The sequence below is a fragment of the Saccopteryx bilineata genome, chromosome 2 (assembly GCF_036850765.1).
Source record: "Saccopteryx bilineata isolate mSacBil1 chromosome 2, mSacBil1_pri_phased_curated, whole genome shotgun sequence".
Taxonomy (NCBI): domain Eukaryota; kingdom Metazoa; phylum Chordata; class Mammalia; order Chiroptera; family Emballonuridae; genus Saccopteryx; species Saccopteryx bilineata.
In genome coordinates this window covers 163,520,891-163,548,604 of record NC_089491.1, presented here as the reverse complement: position 1 = coordinate 163,548,604, position 27,714 = coordinate 163,520,891, and the positions used below count along the sequence as shown (strand labels likewise).

Genomic DNA, 27,714 nt, shown 5'->3' with positions numbered 1-27,714 from the left:
TCAACTTTGTGCAGCATAAAGTTGAAGTGTCAAATGGTTCAAATGTTTATTATATTAAAAACTATTCTTTATTGTAGAATTTTAAAATATGGTAAGAATAGCTTTATTTAAAGAATGGAAATTTTGTATCTACTATACCACTCTCTAAAATTAGAATCTAAAAAAAAAAAAAAAGAAAAAAAAAACAATGGAAAGGAAGGTGCCCACTGTGTGTCTAACTTCATCTCTCCCTGCAGCTGCTGCACTTTCCACCATGCGACTCACCTGCAGGGCTAAGAGGCAGAGAGCACAGTGAGAACGAAGTTCAGGCAGGACATCCTTCCTGACCCATACCTGAATTACGCCCACTTTTTCAGCTCTTTTACGTGCTCAAGGAGTTCCCTTTATAACAAAAGGCATGTTCTCTCCATGGCTTCCATTAGGATTATGGCATAACCTTTTGTGGCAGAACAGTTTTTTCCTCTGGAAAAAGCACCGACCAGTGCAAGTGGGGACCAGATCTACAGACTGGGCCTCCGGAACAACACAAGTCACAAAAGATAACTTTACCTGCCGTAATTTAAGATTCGTCTCCCCGTCTAGATTAGCTGTCTCGACATAACACATTGCCTGAGGTTCACTAAGGAAAGAAAGAGAGAAAAAGCCAAAATTTAGTAAGGTCCCCTCCACAAATTCACAGCTCATAAAGACTCTACTATGGAAACTATGTCTGCTCACTAGCCCTCAACAAAGTGTTAGGTTGACCCTTGAACAACCTGAGGAATTAGGGATACTGACAACCACCTCCCCTGCTCAGTCGAAAATTCAAGCTTAACTTTCAACTCCCCAAAAACTTGATGACCCCAAGTCTTTCCTTGGTATCCACAGGCAATTGGTTAGGACCCTGCATTCCAAAACTGTGGGTGCTCAAGTCCCCTATATAAAATGGCCATAGTCAGTGCACACAGCCGGCCCTCTGCAGACTCCCAATCACAGGTGGAAAACAGAATAGGTAGTTATTGAAAAAAATCTGCATATAAGTGGACCTACACACTTTAAACTTGTGTTGTTTACAGGTCAACTGTGTACACAAACACTTTAGTAGTAGTAACTGAGTAGAAAGACAGACACTGATCTTTGGGGCTTAAGCACCAACACAAATGATCTGCCCTTATGGGCTCCACACAGTGGCTGCTTGACCTTGAGTAACAGAAATACCTCAGGGTAAATGAGAAGGGAGGGGGAGTTTAGAGCAAACATATGACTTTCCAGCTAAGACCCAACCAATGGATATGGGTGACACCTGAAGTCTGAGAGCTGGCCCACTCCTCCTGACCAAAAGAGCCTCTCCAGACAGAGCCAGTAGAAACTCATCTTCTGAAGAAAATTACAGCAAGAGAGGTTTGGAAATCAATTAAAGTTCAGGGAAGTTGCATAGCTCTGGCAAGCCTTAACTGCCCTGAACCTTTTACTCTGTCAACAGGCAACTTTTTCATCAACACACCTAATGTTAAGGACAGAAAACTCAAATAATTAAATTAAGCAGAGTAGATGACACTGCTACTACCAATCTTCAGGTATAGGCATCACTGTCTGTGGCTAAGAGGCTAGACTGACAGCTACCAGCTAAATTACAATCTCATGGCACTACCTTTATTGGCTGATGGCTTCAGCAAGTTGTTTAATTCCTCTGCTTTCTCTGTATGAAGTAAGGATGCCAGGGGTTGTTGGGAAGACTGAATGGAACAAGGGACTCAGCAGACTGCTTGGCACAAAGTACGGGCTCAAACACTAATGACCACCCTTGAAAACATGTCAGCTCAGAGAAACAATTTCATACTCCAACCAAAGAAGATGCAAACAGTGTGAGTGTCTATGATTCCCAACAGGAATACAGGAAATTTTAGCCTTAACATCAAATCATTTACCCTTGAACTCAAAACTAGAAATTTATTCTTATTCTAATGTTGGCATTCCTTCTTTGATATATAATATCATGTATCAAGCCAAAGAAAAGTCAAGGACTGTATTGTCCATTATTTATGCCACTTTAGCAACAAAACTACCTAGAAAACGCAGCAACAATATTTGGGCAGAAAGAGAGCAAAGTGTGGATGAATGAAGAGGGAACAGTATCTGTTAGTCATGTCTATGCTGAGAAAACACCTGCAGTTCTCTGAATAGTTAGTAAAGGGAGGCACTGGGTTCAGCAGGAGGGATTGTGGGCTGGACCCATCAGGAGACTAACACCAAGTCTCAGACATGCTGCCACCTAGAGGTTGCTGCAGTGGTCACCCACTGCTCTTGAATGTTACCCTACAAAGGGAACAGTCCAGAATAGCCATGAGACTAAAACGAATTGGTAAATGTAAAAGAGTTCACAAAAAAGACAAAGGAATAAAGAGGAGAAAGAAAATTTAGGATTAAGACAGGAAAGAGCAAATGACAGGTAATGGAAGAACAGGCCTGAGAGAAGATTGGTGACTCAGGGGAGAAGAGCAAGAGTGGCTCGGGATGTCAGCAGTCACCATTTAATATTTTATTGTTCTTAACATTTATTTCAAAAAGCATGCCCACTATAGCACACCTAACCTGGAGGATAGCAGGACCACGTCCGCTGGAAGGTACTGCCCGTTGACAACCTTCACAATGTCTCCCACTGTCACCTAGAAAACAGGGACAAGGAGAGAGAAGCATGAAAGAAAACAAAGAACGAATGGTGATAAAGGTGGTTAAATATTTGAATAAAAATTACTTCATAACTATGCCATGAAGTTTAAGATAAAGAAGCCCAAGACTATAATTTCAGGAATCATTTCTATAGTTTGATAAAGAAGCCCAAATTATCTTCTTTGACAAGAACAAAAAGAAAATCTTTCAATATAGACAAATGGTACTATTGCCTCTTTGCAATGATGCTGAACAAAAAGAAAAGAAAAAGAAAGGGAAGGGGGAGAAATATAAGTCAGAACTAGCAAGATCTCATTTTCTTGCAAGTATTCATCCACTTATAAATTTCACAGCTATATGCAGTCAGGTAGACTGGTTAAGAACACAGCTCTGAATTCAAATCCCCTGGCTGTATGCACTCCTTACGACCTAGGTATAACCTTGAACTGGTCCAATAAAGTCTGCATGCCTCAGTTTTCTCATCTATATAATGAAATCAACAGTACTATTTCATAAGGTTACGGTGAGCACCAATTGAGTTAACACATGTAAATTTCTCCACTTTACAAATGGGAAAACTGAGGCTCAGAGTGAATAACTTGATCAAAGAGCAAACAACCAAGATTTTCAAAACAGAGCAATCTGGCCAGTGGTCTGATTAAAAGGCAATACTAAATTCATTCATGAACAGTCCCTTTTAAAATGTCCCCCAAAAATATACCACATAAAACAGAAAATTTGTGTAGCCTCAAGAAATTGCCAGAGAAATAATAGTGGCTGAAGTCAAAGACCACCTTGAAAAGCAGACTCCACTGGGCAGAAGACCCCACAGCAAAGAAACAGGCCCTAGTCTGCAGAAAATGAACCCCACAGTCAAGGCTCTATAAATCCTTTAAATAACATCACACAAGCACCTGGATAGAGAGAATGTAGGCTCTCAAGTCAGGCAGGCCTAAGCTTAGGCTTAGACCCAGCTTCACAGATACACTACCTTGGGATTTAACAATCTCTTCACCTCTCTGAACTCCCTTGTCCTCACTTATAAAACAGGGAGAACACACCACTGGCTCTGTAGGGTCGAGGCAATGATTTAGAAAGTAGATGCAAGTACCTGGCATGAAACAGGCATATGTTAAGGGTTAGCCTCTACCGGCATGAGTGGGGGTGGGCACTCCGAATGTGAGTGTGAAAGGTGGCAGCATTCTCCAATGACACAAGGAAGGCCATGCCGAAGTATACTAACAGTTTGAAAATCAAAATGGAATCTGTTTCTCAACTTAACCCATGTTACTATTCTCTTAGAAATCAAGAATTTCAGGCCCTGGCCTGTTGGCTCAGTGGTAGAGCATCAGCCCAGCATGTAGATGTCCCGGGTTCAATTTCTAGTCAGGGTACACAGGAAAAACACCCATCTACTTCTCCACCCTCCTCATGCTTCTCTCTTTCTCTCTCTCTACACCTCCTGCAGCCATAGCTTGATTGGAGCGAGTTGGCCTCAGGCACTGTGGATGGCTTCATGGACTCTGCCTCAGGTACTAAGATCTTAAATGCTGAGCAACGAAGCAACGCCCCAGATGGGCAGAGCATCACTCCCTAGTGGGCTTGCCGGGTGGATTCTTGGGGGGAGGGGCATGTAGGAGTCTGTCTCTGCCTCCCTTGCTCTCACTAAATTAAGTTAAAAAGAAATCAAGAATTTCATATACCGTAACACTTGTGAAAAATTACTGGATCTTGCAAACTAGGAGAATGGCTCTAGCAGGAGCCTACATTTAATTTTTTTTTTTTTTTTGAGAGAGAGAAAGAGGAGGAGAGGGAGGGAGAGAGAAAGAAAGAAACGCCAAGCTGCTCCTATGCTCCTGTATGTGCCCTGACTAGGGAATCAAACCAGCAACCTCCAGGCTCTAGGACAATACTCCAACCAAGCTATCTGGCCAGGGCTTAATTTTAATTTTTATTGATTTTTTTTTTTTTTAGAGAGAGACAGAGAGAGGAAGGGAAAGAGAAGAGGGGGAAGGGAAGCACTCATCTGCTGTTTCACTCAGTTGTGCATTCCTTGGTTGCTTCCGTTTGTGCCCGATCCGTGATCGAACCCACCACCTTGTCATTTTGGAACAATGCTCATAACCGACTGAGCCAACCAGCCTGGGCCTAATTTTCTATAATCAAAAGGGTTTTACTAAAAGCTGCCCTGTAAGTGCTGTGCCTTGCTTATCCACGTGTCTAGGGTGTCTAAGGAATCAGGCCCAATTAAGGGAAGGGGTGCAGAAATTAAATTCCACAACCATTGTACATTTGAAGTTAGTACCCTCTTTTAAGGCAAAAGGAAGTCATATAATTAAACTATCTCTAACAATAAAGAGAAGCCAGAGGATAAATGCTACAGAGCTAGTTTAACAGCATCAGTTCAAAAGCAAGGAGGACCTATGAAAATTGAAAATATTTTTTAACCCTTTGAGTAGTGAGCTTTTTTCATGCTCACTGACCCCTGGGAGTGAGTTTTTTTTTTTTTTCAAAAAATGAAATTAGTTCCAGTTACTCTGGATGGTCAGGAGGCATGAGGATGTACATGAACGTTCATACTAAAGGTTATAAAAATATTTTATCTGAACAGTTTAATCACATAGAAAAATCAGAAGAAATAATTAATTTTAAAATGAGAAGGGAAAATTAGTCACATTTTCAAAAGAAAAAAAAGGCAGTGGTTTCTTTCTCATTCAAAGTGGGAGGACAAGAGAAATTAAGGCTTTCTCCCATCTCTATTACTGAAATAAGAAAATAATTATCTCCTTAATAACTATCCTCTCAGTGCTTAGTAACAAAGTACTAAGAAGTTACATGTACATGAGAAACTACTTACTCGGAATTTTGTTTGTTTCTATCTGGTGTTCTTATGCATGGTTATCCCTTTAGTGTGGGAAACTATCTAGAGGGAGAATTTTTTAAGGTGGAAAAGAGACACACACCCCTCAGATCCTTGAATTCACTCTAGCCTCAGAGGATTTCTCAAATCTCATAATTTTGAAGAATGAGCCAAAAAGTCTCTCAAAGTCAACCAAAGTTGTTGAGATCCACCCCAGCACTACCATTTACCAACTAACAGCTGAGCATTTACCAATGATCAGCTACAGTCTGGGATCCTGCTGATGTGAGCTTGGGTAGTTCAGATGATTGGTTATTGTTCTGGGAAGCGTAAAGTTAGCCAATTCTACCATACCTGCCATCTCGGGCACTTCTACCATGGCTCTCTTGTCATTGCCCATATTCTGAGCAGTTTGCAGATGTGCCTGGCTTTCCCAGGCACCTCACAGTTTCACCCAAAGCCCCTATCTTATACCGGTTATCTCCTGTTCATCCTTCAAGAGGGCATCTCATAAGGACAGCCTTTTCCGACCCTCCCAGAAGTCCCCAGAGCACCTGATACATGCCCCAACACAGAGCTCAGCACCTACATTGCATATGCTTATTGCCTATCACTTCCCCAGACCAGCAGCATCAGCCTCATCTAGGAACTTGTTAAAAATGCAAATTCTAATTCCCATTAAAACCTCAATATCAGTTTAAAAAGAAATAGAAAAAAACCCCACCAGATTTGTACGGAACCATAATAAACCCCAAATAGCCGAAGCAATGCTGAGAAACAAGAATGAGGCCAGAGATATCATACTACCCAACTTCAAATTATACTACAGAGCCATGATAATCAAAACAGCATGGTATTGTCAGAAAAACAGACATACAGATCAAGGGAACCAAATCAAAAGCCCAGAAATAAAACCATATATAAATGGACAAATCATCTTCAACAAAGGAGCCAAAAACTTACACAATGAAGAAAAGAAAGCCTCTTCAATAAATGGCGCTAGGAAAATTGGAAAACCACATGCAAAACAATAAAATAACTACAGTTTGTCCTCCTGAACAAAAATTAACTCACAATGGATTAAAGAACTAAATATAAGATCTGAAACAATAAACTACACAGAAGAAAATATAGGTACTAAACTCATGGACCGCCTGACCAGGCGGTGGGGCAGTGGATAGAGCGTCGGACTGGGATGCAGAAGGACCCAGGTTCGAGATCCCAAGGTTGCCAGCTTGAGCGTGGGCTCATCTGGCTTGAGCAAAAAGCTCACCAGCTTGGACCCAAAGTCGCTGGCACCAGCAAGGAGTTACTCAGTCTGCTGAAGGCCCCCGGTCAAGGCACATATGAGAAAGCAATCAATGAACAACTAAGGTGTCGCAACGAAAAACTGACGATTGATGCTTCTAATCTCTCTCCATTCCTGTCTGTCTGTCCCTATCTATCCCTCTCTCTGACTCTCTCGCTGTCCCTGTAAAAAATAAATAAATAAATAAACTCATGGACCTTGATTGTAGAGAACATTTTATGAATTTGAGAAGTAAGGCAAGGGAAGTAAAGGCAAAAATAAATGAATGGGACTCTATCAAACTAAAAAGCTTCTACATAGCAAAAGAAACTGAAAACAAAACAAAAAGGCAGCCAACCAAATAGGAAATGATATTTACAAAGAGCTACCATAAGGAGTCAAGAGGGACAAATATAAGATGATGGAAAATGATTTGACTTTGAGTAATAGACACACAACAGAGCCAATAGTCAACAGTTCAAATGCTATAGAGATGTGTACCTGAAACATATATACTCTTATTGACCATTGTCACTCCATTAAATTTAAATTTTTAAATTAAAAAATATAATAAATAAATAATACAAATGCAAATTCTAGGGCTCCCACCTGGAACTGCTGAACTAGAATTTCTGGCAGGGCCCAGACTGTGTGCTGTACCAGTCCTCCAGGGGACTAGGATGCCCACAGCAGTCTGACAACCATTGGAGAAAACTCCTTAAGAGCAGGGCCAAGCTCACTGATTCGATTTGCATCCCCAATGCCTAACAGGGTCTCTGGTACAGCATGATACGAAGCGAAATAAGTAAATCAGAAAAAAACAGGAACTGTATTATTCCATACGTAGGTGGGACATAATAGTGAAACTAAGAGACATTGATAAGAGTGTGGTGGTTACGGGGGGGAGGGGGGAATGGGAGAGGGATAGGGGGTGGGGAGGGGCACAAAGAAAACAAGATAGAAGGTGACAGAGGACAATCTGACTTTGGGTGGTGGGTATGCAACATAATTGAACGACAAGATAACCTGGACTTGTTATCTTTGAATATATGTATCCTGATTTATTGATGTTGCCCCATTAAAAAAATAAAATTATAAAAAAAAATATGCAAACAAAATTCATTTTAATTGAAATAAAATTGCATGTGGCAAATGAAATAACAAGTGTTTGATTTATGTGTGGGAATACTAATAAGCTTTAGGAGTTTGCAAGGCCATCAACTCCTGGGCCCAGAATTCAGAGATCTTCACTCCATTTCCTACTGTTTCAAGTAGCATCCACATCCCAAATGCACACTGTTTTCCACTCCAACCAGTCTTAGTGCCTTTCTGGGGAGGGGGCTGGCAGTAGGAACTTTGGAGAAACAGGTCTTTCCTAAGTGCCATGGGAATCCCTGCATTCTGTAGCACTGGTCACATTTCTACCCTCTGTGATGTCAAGAGTTTCCAACCATTTGACCAAGAACCACCATACCTTAAATGAGAGTGATACCAACTACTATTTACAGTACAGTACTGGATTGGTACCAAGCTTAAAGTGTTATCACAGAACACTACAGAGGGGCTCGTATAACAAAGTAAAAACAAGACAAAAACTAAAATAAGGCTGCCCTTACCATATCACAGGCATTTTGCAGATTAAAAGATCATTGCGAGGCCCTGGCCAGTTGGCTCAGCGGTAGAGCGTCGGCCTAGCGTGCGAAGGACCCGGGTTCGATTCCCGGCCAGGGCACATAGGAGAAGCGCCCATTTGCTTCTCCACCCCTCCGCCGCGCCTTCCTCTCTGTCTCTCTCTTCCCCTCCCGCAGCCAAGGCTCCACTGGAGCAAAAGATGGCCCGGGCACTGGGGATGGCTCTGTGGCCTCTGCCCCAGGCGCTAGAGTGGCTCTGGTCGCAACATGGCGACGCCCAGGATGGGCAGAGCATCGCCCCCTGGTGGGCAGAGCGTCGCCCCCTGGTGGGCGTGCCGGGTGGATCCTGGTCGGGCGCATGCGGGAGTCTGTCTGACTGTCTCTCCCTGTTTCCAGCTTCAGAAAAATGAAAAAAAAAAAAAAAAAAAAGATCATTGCGACATTTTTAAACATTGCTTGCTAAATGTTTAGCAAGAGAAACTATTATAAGTCAACCTTCTAAAGAGTAATTTTCTTTTGAAATCATGTTAATCAGCTTTCAATCCTTGAGTAATGGCAATCATCCCCAAAAACCATCTGTGACTTTTAAGAAGATCCAGTTAAAACAAAGAATTACTTGAAAAGATAATTTTGTCAGATACAATAATCCCACGTGGCATAGCATATTTTTTCTAAATTTTCTATTCATCAATATAAACAACCAAAAAAGCACACAATTCCCAAACCCTGCAGACCTCTTACCTCCAGAAAGGTGAAAGCAAAGCAAGTCCTTCTGACTGCTATAAACTTAAAAGCAACAACTGCTGGCCACACCCAACTACCCCACCTCAGAATCTGAATGGAATGGTTTCCAACCACTAGCCCATTACTTATTGTATCTCAAAAGTTAGAAAATCTTTAAAAAATTGAATTGTGTTAAGAGAACAGAAAACCAGAAAAAATCTTTCTTGACTTGGATTTAGAAACTAGAAAATGCTTTGAGATTTCAGAACTATTCATCAGGAGCAATGAACTTCATAACTCTGGACTGACACAGTAAGCACCTTCCAGAAGACACAGGGAATAGAATAAGCATGTATCAATTCTAAGTAAACCTCGTGGGAAAATTCCACAACATAAAACTTACATCAAATAAAGATGACCTCTATGTCTTAACATAAACTTTATACTGTAATCAATACAAGCAATTCATTACATGTCTCCAAACCAATACTTTTTGGCATATATTTAAAAATAGTTTTTACCTCTTTCCACATAATGGTATGCCACATACCATTTCTTAACACTGAAAAAGAAAAAATAAATGTATCACTTAATACTGATGATATTCAAAGTCAGCTTTCCAAAATATAAAAGGCTCCTTAAAAATCCCACTTATAAATTCCAACATACCACATCCTTAGATATACAGATATAACATCACCACTCCCCATAAGTTATGGAGAGCCCTAACCTATTTATTTATGTACCATATATATAAAAATGCATGCACATAAATATAGATGTATGTATATAAAGTTAAATCTATTCATACTTAGCCCATAAGAAAAAAAATCGCCCTGCTCTTACAAGATTTACCAAAACAAAGAAGAAATCAAAACAATCCCACAATAACAGAGCTAATGTTCTAAAAGACACTACAATAAAAAGTAGACAGAGAGAGGTAAGGAGCAATTATAAACCAAGGATATGAATGCTTGGACTTTTTTTTGACACAAAATATGTCTAGCTACTGAAAAGTTACAATCTTTCCTGAAATTCTAAAACACACAAGTCCTATTCAAAACTTAATTGCCAGGATTCACATTTTATTGCATTTGTTAACCATTTTGCTATTTCTTTAAAGTATTTATAGATCATTTCCCCCAATTTATCTCAACACCATTAATTACTTATTAAAATGCCTTAAATACAGGTCTTATTCTCAGGTTTTCTAGTGGCAAAGTAATTGGTCTGGTATCTTACCTATAATTTTCTTTCTGTTAATACTATTGTCTGCCTTATGTCGCTTCTGTTAGAGAAAGAAAAAAGATCTTAGATTCAAAAGTCGCAAATGAATAACTGACACAGCAAACACTAAGGATGATGGTGGCGGGGAAGGGGACTAGGACACCAACTGCTACAATGCTGACACTCCAGCTCAGTTCAATGTTTGCAAGCAGCACTGCTCACTAATTCAGTACACAAGCACAGTAATTGTAGACATGTCATCTAACCTGGTTTAAATTACCATATTCAGGTTCTAACAATGAATTAAGCAACTTAAAGTAGGAAACTTCTCACTCCTCTTTGTTTTACATCAGACTGAGGAAATTATTCAGTATGATAAACACAAAACTGAATTCATTTTTTTTCTTGATTAAAAAACAATCTTCTGGGGCAAATTACTTTTGTTTTGATTTATATTACATTTATTCATTTACCTAGTCCCTGAAAAAATGTGCATATGATGCGTCCTAGAGACAGCAAGTACATGTACGAGATGGGAGGAATAGAGAGAAAAAATGCACAGAGTTAGAAAATAGGACGGAGAGAGGATAGTTGTAGCCAAAGAACTTGGGATACACCAAGAGGGAAAAGATTCTTGCAGAATTCCCTCAGGGACAACCAGCACAATGCTACTATGCTGGACAGCATTACAGCTCTTCCTCTGCCACCAAATTAGGAAGCTCTACAGGAGGATGTGAGAATATCAGTGATAAAATCAAAGAGGTCCTGGGAACTCTATCTGAAAAGGTAGTTTGAACTACTTCTGTGTCATTGTACAGATATTAAGGACAATGTATGTACATCTTCCCTCCCCTAAAAAATATAATCATGAACCTTGGGAGACTAGTTAAGCTATAGACCAATCCTCTCTTAAAGCCCAAGCAACAAGTGAGTTATGTTACATTCAATACAAGGTTTTGATTATCTGAAAGCAAAAACTTACAAAATCTTCTACAATCTCTTTGATGCCTGCAACTGTTAAAATAAAGATCAGTGGCACCAGGGTGGTATATCTTCCTGTTGGAGATACATCTGGGATTTGCTGCAAGATAAGAAACCAAAAGAGAAAAGTTGTCAAATTAAAATCCTCTAAGAAAGAAAAAATGTCACTCACCAGCCACTCTTCTGTGGTTCTTCTCCACTTTTGTTACACCAAAATAATGACCTTACTCTAAAAACTAGCTAAGTGTGTTCCATACTTTTAAATTTTTATCCAATGTTGCTATATGCAGAACAGAAAAAGAGTGAAAAGTAAAACCCTCGGGTCATTTTTCAATGTTCCTTTTATTTATTACAATCTAAGGCAGGGGTTCCCAAACTTTTTACACAGGGGGCCAGTTCACTGTCCCTCAGACCGTTGGAGGGCCAGACTATAACAAAAACTATGAACAAATCCCTATGCACACTGCACATATCTTATTTTAAAGTAGAAAAACAAAACGGGAACAAATACAATATTTAAAATAAAGAACAAGTAAATTTAAATCAACAAACTGATCAGTATTTCAATGGGAACTATGGCCCTGCTTTTGGCTAATGAGATGGTCAATGACCAGTTCCATATTTGTCACTGCTAGCTGTAACAAGGATATGACGCGCTTCCAGAGCCATGATGTGTGCATCCCATGTCACCGGAAGTAGTACTGTATGTGAGTGATGCTGTGCTTTGTGGCACTGCCACATACAGTACTCCAGGAGCACAGGATGCATACACATACAGTACTCTCACTGACCACCAATGAAAGAAGTGCCCCTTCCGGAAGTGCAGCGGGGGGATGGATAAATGGCCTCAGGGGGCTGCATGCGGCCCGTGGGCCGTAGTTTGGGGACTCCTGATCTAAGGCATACTTAAAGAAATGTGCCTTTATGTAAGACCATGTTTATTTATGCAAATTATAAGACCATGTTTGTTTATGCAAACAAGGACTGGATGAAGAAAGCAAATTACATCCAAGTATTATGACACTTTTTTAGGTATGTGGCCTTTCAGCAAAATCTTATCTTGTAATCAAGATAGAAATTTTAGAGAAAATTTAAAGAAACATTACCTGTAGTAAGGCAATGAAGAGGAAGAACGCATTAGCTGCTCTTCTAATCTGCTCGTACAAAAATCGAGGTAGAAATGTCAGCACGCTGTACTTGGCCGTACTAAAAGTACAAAGAAAACTTCTATTAGCTATAGGAGAAAATTCTAAACCAGTGGTTCTCAACCTGTGGGTCGTGACCCTGGCGGAGGTCAAACGACCAAAACACAGGGGTTGCCTAAAGCCGGGGTCGCGACCCACAGGTTGAGAACCGCTGTTCTAAACAAAACAAAACAAACAAACAAACAAAAAGATAAAATTTCAAATATTTTACAAGGGATTTTAAAACAAAATATTTCAAAATTCAGGACAAGTAAATGCTGTGCTGGCCCTTGCATACAAAGGACATACCTGTTAAGAAAAAATTGTAATGTGATATTTATTTTAAAATTCCATTATACATATGTTTGTTCAGTTTCCACACAGTGTACAAGCAGGAAACTTTGCCCACCTTCTAGGATCTATGTGCTATAGACACAGTAAGAATGTAAAGAATGTTTCAGGAATCACAAAACAGAAAGAGGTCCATGTTCCAAACACAGCTAGACATGAACACTGACATAAAGAATGAGGTGGAAACATCAGGCAGGCAACTCACACAAGCAAGGCAGAATTATTATGCCAGGATTTGTGATGCTCTACAAGTCTTATTACAAAGCCACTGATTCACTGTAGAAAGTCACCTATAGAGCAACAGGCTGTGAACAACAGTTCAGTATCCCCCTGAATGCCCACCACGGATGTTTACCTAACCACACCTAAATAAACTCCATTCCCTCCACATGCCCTTTATGCACCCACCTCTGCCCACACTTTGCTTCCACCTGGGACATCCTCTCCATAACTAAGCCATACTTTCCCTCTTATCTTCCCACCGATTCTTGTGTCTTCCACAGACTCCTCTCCCTTGAAGCCCACAGTGTGGTGCTTTATACTACACTATATAGTATCTGTTTTGCTTTATTTTATATTTATTTATCTATCCCCAGAATAGATACTGAGAACAGTCAAAACATATACTTCACCTCTGCATGTTCCTACCACACAGCACACAGCAGACCCTCAATGAACAAGAGAATGACACAGAGGTGTAAACTGAGACCCTGAAGAAGAAAATGAACCTCTCCTCCCTTGGCTGCTTGAAGGCTGTCCGCAGGACTACCCGCTTGGCCCCTAGCTCACCTTCTGAAGGCATGGTGCTGACCAACTCCTAACGGAAATGTATTCTAACAGGGTTATCCTGCAGGGTTCAAATACACAACCAATTAGAGCACCAGAACAGAGGAGCTCAGGAGACAGAATATGAGAGGCAGAAGTAGTACCACAACACCCAGCCCCAGCCAACCCTGGAAAGACAAAACAAAAACACGCAAGCTGACAACTCAGAAAATATTGCCACCCAAGGTCACTTGACAGAGCAGGAAATGGTCCCATGTACCACTTACAGCCTCTGCCTCAGGGAAGATGATCCCCATGATGCTTGCAAACACCCAAGCATTAGAGTTGTCCTTATAGACACACTTGTTTTTTTAACCTTCTTTTGCTTAAGATATTTATAAATAACAAATTATAAAAAAAACACTTATAAACAGTTCAAACTTAAAGAACATGACACTTAAAGGAGTATCACCAAATTAGCTAAAAACTTCACTTACGTAGAGTTTCCACTCATCTGTGTAGCAGTGTGGGATAAAGGGATGTCATGGTCAAATTCAGGCAGACAGGGTAAACAAACTGACAATAATTTCTTTAAAGAGTAGGGGAAATATATTTACCATATTTCCCCATGTATAAGATGCACCATTTTTCGAAAAATTTCGGGTCTATAAACTGGTTGTGTCTTATACAGTGGTTGGAGATTTTTTTACTTGCATTTCCTGCTTTTTCGCACTCGTTTTTCTGCACACTAAAGACAGAAATTCGTCATCAGACACAAATGAGGACAAGCTAATGGATGGGAGTTTTGACAGTGATGAGGAGTTGTATGAATTTTATGATGAATACATCTTAAGTTCAATAAATTTATGTCATACTTTTTTTTTCAAATTTCCGGCCCCAAAATTAAGGTGCATCTTATACATGGGGGCATCTCATACATGGAAAATATGGTAGCTTGTGTACTTGATTGCACATAGCACAAAGTGCTCTTGACCGCAACTTCCAGAAAAAAGTCAAATGGAACACAGTGTGTTCCTTTATGGCAGCACTGACTACAGAAATAAAGCAACCAACACTGATCAGTAAAGGAACCATGAAAATCCATTCTAGCCTGACCAGAGTGTGGTGCAGTGGATAGAGCATTGGCCTGGGACACAGAGGACCCAGGTTCGAAACCCCAAGGTCACCAGCTTGAGCATGGGGTCATAGACATGGCCTTATGGTCACTGGCTTGAGCCCAATGGTCGCTGGCTTGAAGTCCAAAGTTGCTGGATTGAGCAAGGGGTCACTCACTCTGCTGTAGCCCCCTGACCAAGGCACATATGAGAAAGCAATTAATGAACAACTAAGGTGCCACAACAAAGAATTGGTGCTTCTCCTCTCTCTCCCTTCCTGTCTGTCTCTCTCTCTGAAAAAAAAAAATGAGGCACAGACTCTCAGCTCACACCACTGAAATGGATTAAAAATTAATTTAGGAACAATCAGCATGAAAAACCAACTCTGGACTACAAGAACAGCTCTCAAAAACCAAGGAGCAAAGAAGAAGCCACAACAAACCTGGTAGGGAGTGCCTGAATCTCCCCTGCTTACAGGAACAGAAAGGAGGTGAGGCTGAGAGCCCAGAATGGCTCTCCCTCCATGGAAAAGAGCAGAAAATACAGCTCACAGCCACTTGCCTAGCAACCAGGAAACAAGGTGTATTGAAAGGACCAGCTTGTCTTCCAAAAAGAAAGGGGTGAGAGAGAGACAGACAGTGAGGGGCAGAGGAATGCAGGGGATGAACTGAGAAGCTGATTCATCCAGTGCTGGAGGTGGCCTTAGCTGGTAGAGGGGCTGATGCTTCCACAAAACAAAAGACTGAAGTGCTTCCTAGTAACAGATTTCCAAACATCTCTCCAGCTCCAATCAGAGCAACAAGACACTGCTAAAAACAAGAAGTGGGGAGGAGGGGCAATAACTCAGGTCTCCATGGAGATCTGAGATACACCTCCCCCTACTGAAGCTGAGAAAACACCCTGCCCCCAGAAAAAGTAACAGGCAGAAGAGGCCTTCAGAGTCTCGGGTTACAGCCACTGCATTCCTGGATACAGTTTCAAATAAGCCCCCTGTTGAGATCAGTAAACAAGACTATCACCTGTTAAGAAAACAAACAAATCAGGACCTCAAAGTGGCCCAAATCCGAAAGTGGATTACAAATAATAGATGATGCCAACACAAGAAGCCCTAGAAATAACACAACTGAAAATTGGAGGCAGACAAGAGGAACCCTAGACTCAACCAGCTCTACAAACAAAACACCCAAACACACAGACATAATGAGAAGACAGCAAAACGCAACCCAAATGAAACCACAAGAGAAACCTTCAGGAAATGAACTGAGTGATATGGAAATAACCAAACTTCCAGATGCGCGTTCAAAATAATGATTGTAAGGATGCTTAGGGATCTTAGAACAACAATGGATGGTCATTATGAACACCTAAATAAAGAAATAGCAAGTATAAAAAAGGATATTGAAATATTAAAAAAGAGTCAGAGATGACAAATACAATATCAGAAATGAAGACCACAATGGAAGAAATTAAAAACAGGATGGATGGAGCTGAGGATTGAATCAGCGAGTTAGAGGACAAGTGGAATGAAAGCAGAGATGAAAAAAGAAAAGAGACTCAAAAAGTCTGAGGAAACTCTTAGAGAGCTCTGTGACAACATGAAGAGAAATAACATCCGCATCATAGGGGTTCATGAAGAAGAAGAGAAAGAACAAGGGATAGAGACTTTGTTCAATAATATCATAGTTGAAAACTTCCCAAATTAATGAGGGAGAAACTCTCACAAGTTCAAGAAGCACAGAGAAACTTCATTAAAGAGAAACCCAAAGAAATCTACACCAAGATACATCATAATTAAAACATCAAAACTAAGTGATAAAGAGAAAATATTAAAAGTTGCTAGAGAAATAAAGATTATCACCTACAAAGAAGCCCTGATAAGAATGACATCAGACTTCTCAACAGAAACACTTGAGGCCAGAAGGGAATGGCAAGAAATATTCGAAGTATTGCAGAACAAGAACCTACAACCAGCAAAGCTATCATTTAAAATTGAAGGAGAAATAAAAAACTTCCCAGACAAAAACAAAACTCAAGGAATTTATTACAACCAAAACAATGCTGCAGGAAATGTTAAGGGGCCTGTTGTAAACAGATCAAAGTGGGAAAAGAATATAGCAAAAGAGAAATACAGCATTAAAGAATAAAATGGCAATAAACAACTACATATTAATAATATCCTTAAATGTAAATGGATTAAATGATCCAATCAGAAGACATAGGGTAGCTGCATGGATAAGAAAACAGGACCCATACATATGCTGTCTACAAGAGACACAACTTAAAATAAAAGACGCACATAGACTGAAGGGAAAAGGATGGAAAAAAACATTTCATGCAAATGGAAATTTAAAAAAAGTTGCGGTAGCAATACTTATATCAGACAAAATAGACTTTAAAACAAAGGATATAGTAAGATATAAAGAATTCCACTTCATAATGATAAAGGGAGCAATCCAACAGGAAGATGTAACTATTATAAATATATACGCACCTAATATAGGAGCACCTAAATATATAAAGCAGACTTTGATGGATATAAAGGGCAAGATCAACAGCAATACTATAATAGTAGGGGATTTCAATACCCCACTAACATCATTAGATAGATCCTCAAGAAAAAAAATTAACAAAGAAACAGCAGACTTAAAGGACACACTAGATCAACTCAATTTAATAGATATCTTCAGAACCCTTCACCTTAAAGCAGCAGAATATACATTCTTTTCAAGTAATCATGGTACATTCTCTAGGATAGAACACATGTTAGGGCACAAAAGTGGTCTCAACAAATTTAAGAAGATTGAAATCATATCAAGCACTATCTCTGATCACAATGGCATGAAACTAGAAATCACCACAACAGAAAAACTCAAAAATTCTCAAACACGTGGAACCTAAATAGCAGGTTTTTAAATAACGAATGGATTAAGAATGAGATCAAAGAAGAAATAAAAAATTCCTAGAAACAAATAATAATGAGCATACAACAACTCAAAATTTATGGGACACAGCAAAAGCAGTACTGAGAGGGAAGTTCATAGCACTACAGGCATACTTTAAGAAGCTAGAAAGAGCTCAAATAAACAACATAAACCTGCATCTAAAAGAACTAGAAAAAGAACAGCAAGTAAAGCCTAAATGTAGTAGAAGAAAGGAAATAATAAAGATCAGAGTAGAAATAAATGACATAGAGGCTTAAGAAACAATACAGAGGATCAATGAAACCAGGAGCTGGTTCTTTGAAAAGGTAAACAAGATTGATGAACCTTTAACTAGACTCACCAAGAAAAAAAGAAAGAGGACTCAAATAAATAAAACTAGAAATGAGAGTGGAGAAATAACAACTAACACAACAGAAATACAAAATATTGTAAGAAAATATTATGAAGAACTGTATGCCAAAAAACTAGACAACATAGATGAAATGGACAAATTCCTTGAAACATACAATCTTCCAAAAATCAATCTGGAAGAATCAGAAAACCTAAACAGACCAATTACAACAAATGAGATTAAAACAGTTATCAAAAAACTCCCAACAAAGAAAAGTCTGAGGCCTGATGGCTTCACAAGTGAATTCTACCAAATATTCAAAGAAGAACTAACTCCTATCCTTCTCACACTATTTCAAAAAATTCAAGAGGAAGGAAGACTTCCAAGCTCCTTATATGAGGCGAGCATAATTCTGATTCTAAATCCAGGAATAAACAACAATATCCCTGATGAATATAGATGCTAAAATCCTCAACAAAATATTAGCAAATCGAATCCAACAATATATGCAAAAATCATACACCATGATCAAGTGGGATTTATTCTTGGGAGGTAAGGCTGGTACAATATTTGCAAATCAATCAATGTGATTCTTCACATCAACAAAAGGAAGGAGAAAAACCACATGATAATTTCAGTAGATGCAGAAAAAGCATTTTATAAAATCCAGCACCCATTCATGATCAAAATTCTCAGCAAAGTGGGAATACAGGGAACATACCTCAGCATGATAAAAGCCATCTATGACAAACACACAGCCAAAATCATACTCAATGGGCAAAAATTTAAAACAATCACCTTAATATCAGGAACAAGGCAGGGGTGCCCCCTTTCACCACTCTTATTCAACATAGTCCTGGAAGTCCTAGCCACAGCAATCCAACAAGAAGAAGAAATAAAAGGCATTCATGTTGGAAAAGAAGTAAAACTATCATTATTTACAGATGATATGATATTGTATATAGAAAACCCTAAAGTCTCAGTCAAAAAACTACTGGATCTGATAAATGAATTCAGTAAAGTGGCAGGATATAAAATTAATACTCAGAAATCAGAGGCATTTTTATAAACCAACAAAAACTGCAGAAACAGAAATTAAGGAAACAGTCCCCTTCACTATTCCAATCAAAAAAATAAAGTACCAAGGAGACTAAAGAATTGAACTTGAAAAATTTATAAAACATTGATAAAAGAAATCAAGAAAGATACAAACAAGTGGAAGTATATACTGTGCTCATGGTTAGGAAGAATATACATCATTAAATGTCTATATTACCCAAAGCAATTTATAAATTCAATGCAATACCAACTAAAATACCAATGACATACTTTAAAGACATACATCACATATTCCAAAAATTTATATGGAACCAAAATAGAACACGAATAGCCTCAGCAATCTTAAAAAAGAAGTATAAAGTGGCAGGCATCACACTTCCTGATATCAAGTTATACTACAAGGCCATTGTACTCAAAACAGCCTGGTACTGGCATAAGAACAGGCATATAGATCAATGGAACAGAACAGAGAACCCAGAAATAAACCCACAGCTCTGTGGACAACTGATATTTGAAAAAGGAGGTAAGCGCATACAATGGAGAAAAGACAGTCTCTTTAACAAATAGTGTTGGGAAAATTGGACAGATACTTGTAAAAAAATTAAACTAGACTACCAACTTATACCATTCACAAAAATAAACTCAAAATGGATAAAAGACTTAAATGTAATCTGTGAAACCATAAGCATCTTAAAAGAAAACATAGGCAGTAAGCTCTCCAACATCTCTCGCAGCAATATTGCTGATTTATCTCCATGGGCAAGTAAAATAAAAGACAGGATAAACAAATGGGACTATATCAAACTAAAAAGCTTTTACACAGCTAAAGACAATAAGAACAGAATAAAAAGACAAACTACATAATAGGAGAACGTATTTGACAATACATCTGATAAGGGGTTAATAACCAAAATTTATAAAGAACTTGTAAAACTCAACACCAGGAAGACAAACAATCCAATCAAAAAAGGGGCAAAAGAAATGAACAGACACTTCTCCAAAGAGGACATACAGATGGCCAATAGGCATATGAAAAAATGCTCAACATAAGTAATCATTAGAGAAATGCAAATTAAAACCACAATGAGATACCACTTCACACCAGTCAGAATGGCACTCAACAAAACAACACAGAATAAGAGCTGGCAAGAATGTGGAGAAAAGGGAACCCTCTTGCACTGCTGGTGGGAATGCAGACTGGTGCAGACACTGTGGAAAACAGTATGAAGACTCCTCAAAAAATTAAAAATTGAACTGCCTTTGACCCAGCTATCCCACTTTTAGTAATATATCCCAACATTATAGAACTGTTCCAAAAGGGGAAATGCATCCCCATGTTTATAGCAGCATTGTTCACAATAGCGAAGACCTGGAAACAGCCCAAGTGTCCATCAAAGGACTAGTGGATTAAAAAGCTTTGGTACATATATACTATGGAATACTACTCAGCCATAAGAAATGATGACATCGGATCATTTGCAATAACATGGATGGACCTTGATAACATTATACAGAGTGAAATTAGTAAAACAGAAAAAACTAAGAACTATATGAATCCATACATAGATGGGACATAAAAATGAGACTCAGAGACATGGAAAAGAATGTGATGGTAATGGGGGTGGGTTGGGGGTGGGTGGGAAGGGGGTGAGGAAGTAGAGAGAGGAGGTGGGGTTAGGGGAGGGGCACAAAGAGAACCACATAGAAGGTGATGGAAGACAATTTGACTTTGGGTGAGGGGTATGCAACATAATCAAATGTCAAAATAATCTGGAGATGTTTTCTCGGAACATATGTACCCTGATTTTTCAATGTCACTGCATTAAAATTAGTAATAATAAAAAAAGAAAACAAAGTTTCTTATGTCTTTAAATTATAATCTAATCCCACCAAAAACCAAGAAAAACAAAATTAAAATCAAACCCAAATTGTATTTGACAAAGGATACAGTACTAATCACCAAAAGCTTCCATGTGTTCAAGTACCAATATACACTTCACTTTTTAATTTATATCTATCAGCTATTCTCTTTAAAAGATAAAAAATTTACATGTCAAACAAGTTTTTCTAAGGTTGTTTCATTCATTTCCATGAACACCCAAATCCAAATCAGTTGCATGAATGCAAGCCTAAGAAAAAAATATATTTATTGCTAGCAGTAGTAGAGATGTGTTTTCAAAATGCTAGTTAACTCAGAGAAATAATTAACTCAGGTTCTCTCAGTCTTTAAAAGTCTGTCATATGACAAGCATTTTAGTTCTACACCCCCCAAAAAATATCTTAGATTATCTTTCAAGAGAACAAAAGATAGATTTTCATTACAGTAACTGTTTAAGTCTATCAATATAATGAGATAGTTCAGAATAAATGTCTTAGCAGTTGGCATTTATTTAAGGAAAAATCTAGATTCTGGTTCCAATTCCCATAGTTCTTAATCAGTGAACTTGTACAAATAACCTCTAAACATCAAACTCCTTTTGGATAAAAGGGAGTCAGTCTGTAGCTGTTCTACCTACCTAAGAGTGTTACATAAATCAAGTAAAATAAGAAAGCACTCCGAATATTATAAAATCCTTAAAAGTATTATTTTGCATGAGAATAGGGGCACATGTAATAGCTCAAAATTATTATCACCAACCAAATTATTTATAATACCAAACCACTGAGCAAAGTATCTTGCACATTGGTAGTTCTCAATAAGTAATGATTTATATAAAGACTACTTATTGGTAATTGAGTCCATGATCTCAAATTAAGAACTAACTCAAATGAGCTTCTGTTCTTTGATCCTCAGGGTTTGCAGAAATACAAACTACTCCACTGTTCACGTTTCACTCAAACATTTATGTAGTGCTTATTTCTTTGTTCTCAAGAGCTCGCATCAGGCAGGACAACAGTACATATTTGCATCATAATTATTTTGTTGTCTGTATCCCATAATGAAATTATATACAAAGTTCTATGGGAGTGTAGTGGAAGAATCAATTAATTCTTCAGTTAGTGAGAGTCAGGAAGGGTTTCACATTGGAACTGGGCTTCAAGGGATGAAGGGGAAAGGTCATTCTGAAAGACAAGCAAAACAGCAAAAAAGGCATTTGTTTTAGGAACAGTCAACACTGTTACACAGCTATTGCACAGAGTTTGGGGCAAAATAAATAAAGGCGTAACAGAAGATAGAGCTTAAGAGGGAGGAAATGGAAGTCAGATTTTGATGGAATTCGTATTATTACGCTAAAAATTAATAGGGCAATAACCAAGATTTTTTATATCATTTTTATTTTTCAACTAAGGTTAACATACATCAACATATTAGTTTCAGATGTACACTCCAGTGATTAACCATTACATAACTTACTAAGTGAGCATCTTGATATATCTTGTACCCATATGACCCCACATTAAGTTGTTAGAATACTGACCATACTCCTTATGCTGTATTGCACATCACTATGACTATTCCTTAACTATCAATTTGTACTTCTTAATCCATTCACCTTTTTTCACCCACTTCCCTAACTCTCCTCTCATTTAGTAACTCTCAAAATATTCTCTGTATCTATGACTCTATTTTTGTTCTGCTTCTTCGTCTATTTTACTTTTTAGATATATTTGTTGGTAGATATGTATTTATTTATTGCTATTTTATTACTCATATTTTTTATCTTCTTTCTTCTTCTTAAAGAAGACCCTTTAATATTTCACATAAAACTGGTTTGGTGGTGATGAACTCCTTTCCCAGGAAGCTTTTTATAGGTATGTCCTTCAATTCTAAATGATAGCTTTGCTGGTTCAAGTAATCTTGGTTGTAGGTCCTCCTTTTTCATCACTTTGAATTTCTTGCCAATCCCTTTTGGCCTGCAAAGTTTCTGTTGAGAAATCAGCTGAAAGTCTTATGGAAGCTCCCTTGTAGGTAATTAATTGCTTTTCTCTTGCTGCATTGAAGATTCTCTCTTTGTCTTTAACCTTTTGCATTTTAATTATGATGTGTCTTTTGTATGATTCTTTTTAGGTTCATCTCGTTTGGGATTCTCTGTACTTTCTAGATTTATATATCTATTTCCTCCACCAGGTTGGGGAAGTTTTCTGTCATACTTTTTTCAAGTAAGTTTTCAGTTTCTTGCTCTCTCTTCTCCTTCCAGCACCCCATGATATGAATGTTGGTACGCTGGAAGTTGTCCCAGAGGTTGCTTACACTATCTTCAATTTTTGGCATTCATTTTTCTTTTTGCTGTTCTGATTTGGTGTTTTTTGCTTCCTTATATTCCAAATCCCTGATTTGATTATTGGCTTCATCTACTCTGTTGATTTCCTGTAAATTATTCTTCATTTCAGTTAGCATACTCTTCACTTCTTTCTTTCTTTCTTTTTTTTTTTTTTACACAGAAAGAGAAAGAGTTGGAGAGAGGGATAGATAGGGACAGACAGACAGGAACAAAGATAGATGAGAAGCATCAATCATTAGTTTTTTGTTGTGACACCTTAGTTGTTCATTGATTGCTTTCTCATATATGCCTTGGCCGTGAGGCTACAGCAGACTGAGTAACCCCTTGCTCGAGCCAGAGACACTGAGTCCAAGCTGGTGATCTTTGCTCAAACCAGATGAGCCCACGCTCAAGCTGGCAACCTCAGGGTCTTGAATTTGGGTCCTCCACATCCCAGTCCGACACTTTATCCACTGCGCCACGGCCTGGTCAGGCTCTTTTTTGTTTTTTTATTTTAGCTAATTTCAGGAATCGTCATACACAAGGAGCTATTTATTGGAACATGAAATTAGGTTAAATACCTAATTAATTCTCATGTTACTTCCCCCAAAATCTAGTAACAACTCATATCTGTTATTAATCCCTACAGTCAGTATGTTCTATCAGCAACAGCCAGACTCTAGGTCATGGATAAGAAAGGAAAAGTCTAATCTGCCCTATATGAGTCTTAAAAAAACCAAGCAGGACAGCATTCAGAATATAAAACTTTTATACAGTTATTCCTTGAGAAGAACAGTCTGGTTTTCAACACAAGAAGAAAGCCCTCAGGAAGAAAGGGAATAAACCTCTTCCCACTCCAATGGAAATCACTTTATCCTGAAGAGAATTAGCTCTTACATTGTCTCACTTCCTTTAATCCTCTGCCAAATTTCCAGAACATCTTTTTTTCTTTTTATCAAACCATATCCTTTCTCTTCTTCCCAGCCAACAGCCCAAGGGGTCATCTTCTCTAGCAAGCTTTTCCCTATCCATGCGTACCCAACACACAGTCTGTAATCCATCCATTCATCTCAGCATTGTGTGCGTGTGCATGTGTGTGTGTGTATGTGTGTAAGTGAGACAGAGAAAGAGAACACACACATTCACAAGTGAGTGCATGGGGGTGGGGACTTCTCTCCTCTTACACATTAAGCTCTAAATTGGCCACATCAAATATTTATGCTCTTAACTACCTCCACCCGCCTTGGAGGCAGAGAGCTTACCGCACACCTCGGACCAACAACGTAGTGCCCTCTGCTGGCCAGCTAAAATAGCGTTTTCTGTAACAGAAACCTGAGCCAGATGAAGATCAAGTTCCTCAATAATAATTTTCTAACATGAATCCTCAGAGAAGCAATGTTTAAGGAAGAACTTTAAAGCTTTATTTCATTTTAATAATTGGTCCTTGCATATTTACTCATGGCCATTTAATATAACGTAGTTCCTTCCTAAGTAATCTTAAAATATCTTCTCATCTTTTCATTTAATTTACTTATTCTATACCCAGTTAACAAACTTTTAAAAAATCTAAATCCAGATTTTGTGGGGCCTGGATATAATTTGTATACAATATACATACAATTTGGAGGGTCTCACTTTAAGAAAAATACAAAAGTATAAAAATAAAATAGGGCATAAAAGTGAAAACATTTAAGATTTGGGGGGATCACAACATAATACAATTCATGAAAGCTGAAATAAACTACATTGCAATTTCTGGGATACACAGTATTTTTTATTAACTATCTGACATTCTATACTCCCCCCCCCCATATTTTTTACTTCACTTACTTAAATCACTTCTTATATAACAATTTTGTAATAGTTTTAATAGAAAGAATAGAAAAATCATTCCTCGAGCTGTGGTTATTTTTCATTAATCTTTCTGTAATATTTCTTTCAGCTTTATAATTCCTGAACAGCAACGTAATGTAAATTTTTATGATTAGCATCAAATTCAGAGAAATTCCTATCAAATTTATTTTATAAATATAACTGAAAATATGAAAGACTTCCCTGCAGACTAGTTTATGGCCCCATACATTTCAAACATTGTTTCTCCAATATGACTCATGTAGTTCAAATATAATTTAAGTGCCACTCATATTTTGATACTTCTAACTCTATAATCGCACATCACAACCCCAGTTGATGCAGTGGTAGTAGCAGCATTTCTTATTTGCTCTTGTGCTGGGATGATTAATTTATCTATTCACAAATGTGACTGCACAGCACAAAAATATACCTCTAAAACCAAACAAAATGTTATTTCCAAGTTTTCCTTATCCAGATCCCTAAAACACCACTACAATGTCATCTAACAGGAGAGAAAGTGTGATAATGGCTGAAGTCTAACTGAAAAGAGATAGTTGCCTTGGAATATCAGGGTTCAGATCTATTTCCTAAGTTATACGAAAACATCGACCAGGTAAACATATAGCAGATGACCTCCCAGGACCCTGGAATGGGCAGAGGTCCTGGATCTTAACTGTTAGTCAAGCTGACTCTGGATCCATGCATCATCTAACACAGAGTTATTTTAATGACCTATATACCCTCCCATAATTTCTCTAAGATCACATAATCTTACACAGACATGCACACATATTCATATACAGAAAGTTGCCCATGTTCCACAAAAACTGAGACACATGCCATTTTCTAAATTTTGCTTTTATCACTCAACAAAAGCAAAATCTCTATAAGTCAATGGTAAAGCTCTAAGCCATTCTTTTTATGGTTATATAATATTCCATAATTTATTCAATCAAGGTATTATAGGGAGCAATTTCTTTATTTCCAGGCTTTCAAACTAGAAAAATGCCACTATGAATATCCATTTTTATTCATAATGCTGGTGATTTTACTTTTATTAGATTTCACTTCAAAAATTGGTTCCATTCTAAGCACCTCTAAAGATTAGTGGACCAGACAAGATTTCCTAAGTTTCTACTGAATGTCCTTTTTCTGTTCCAAGAGAATCATAAACTTTTAATTTTAATAGATAGCAAATTACTTCCCAAATCAGTTTAGTAGTTCACACTACTATTAGCAATGTATGAGAATATATTTTATCTTCATATTCCTGCCAACAGAAGGTATTAACAGTCTTTTTACAGTATTCAGCCCTAGGTCAAGTAATATATTGTTGTGATGCTAATTTCATTGTTTTGATTATAACAAAATTCAACATACATTTTTACATATCTGAGAGCAATAAGGCTTTGCTTCATTAACGCCTCCTCATATACTTTGCTCATTTTCCAATTGGTTTGTTGGTCTTCTCAGTGTCCATTTGTAAGAATTTGGTAGTGTCTACCTACTAACCCTAATATATATTAAATAGTTTTCTAGACCATTCATTTGTATATTTTTTTAAATAGTACTTTTGACATACAAAAAGGCATGTCAAGTATGAATAATGTAGATACTCCAAAAAAAGTTAGTGTTGTGATTTAGTATTAAGAAATTCTTCCCCCCATTCCATTTTATATAATTTATATGCACATACATAAATACATACACACTTCTAAGATTCTCTTTATAGATTTTTCTTAAAATGTGGTCTGTAAATTTTGCAATAAGAATTCTGGATTTTTTTTTAAGCCTTATGTGCTCCCTGGATGGCCAGTTAATTTGTGGTATAGAGATGTTTTGAAAAATACGGGAGCTTTGCTTGTCAGTCCTAATGGTTTAGTCAGTACTCAGATGCTTGATTGGGGATTTTTGCCCACTAAGGGACTAGGGGAAGTACAGCGAGGAATTCTCACCCCCATAGAAGTGGCACCCAATACCAGAAGGTGTGGATTAGGATATCAAAATTTAGCATAGGGGCCTTGGTAACTCCTGCTACCCCAATAATGCATTGTGCAGACCAAATTACTTGGAAATCAGATAATCCTGTATGGGTAAACCAATGGCCCCTTTCTCAGGAGAAACTTGAGGCTCGATTGGTACAAGAGCAGCTACAGCTTGGGTACATTGAACCATCTAATAGCCCATGGAATACACTTCCATATTTTGATCTTGTCGCCTCCTGGATTATCAAGAGGCATAGGTGACCCTTACAGCTTATAGGTTTTGAGCCTCAAAATTATTGTTGTTCCTTTTGTCAAAGGATCAACAACAATGGCTCTGGGAAACTTCCACTAAATGGCAAATCGCTTTTGCAAATCAGCGGACAACTTTATACTGAAACAGTCAACTTAAAATCAGCTCAAAGACTAGAATTATATGCCATTATCAAGGCTTTTCAGCATTTGCCATATTCCTCCTTTAATCTATATACAGACAGCAAATATTTACTTATGGTAGTTTCCACTATAAAGACTGTGGTCTTACGGACAAATGCTGATGAACTATTTCAG

The 27,714-nt window shown here is 38.1% G+C and overlaps 1 protein-coding gene across 4 annotated transcripts in view; it reads right to left on the bottom strand.

Moving 5' to 3' along the window:
- The window catches only part of ATP8A2 (ATPase phospholipid transporting 8A2), a 759,627-nt gene that overhangs the window by 555,134 nt on the left and 176,779 nt on the right, over window positions 1-27,714 (bottom strand). For all 4 annotated transcript variants that reach the window (XM_066258319.1, XM_066258318.1, XM_066258317.1 and 1 more), the window contains exons 3-8: window positions 12,466-12,565; window positions 11,361-11,459; window positions 10,394-10,439; window positions 9,673-9,713; window positions 2,572-2,645; window positions 550-619 (exon numbers count right to left, since the gene is read on the bottom strand). In XM_066258319.1, the coding sequence (XP_066114416.1) occupies window positions 550-619; window positions 2,572-2,645; window positions 9,673-9,713; window positions 10,394-10,439; window positions 11,361-11,459; window positions 12,466-12,565 (430 nt within the window). The remainder of the gene's footprint in view (window positions 1-549; window positions 620-2,571; window positions 2,646-9,672; window positions 9,714-10,393; window positions 10,440-11,360; window positions 11,460-12,465; window positions 12,566-27,714) is intronic.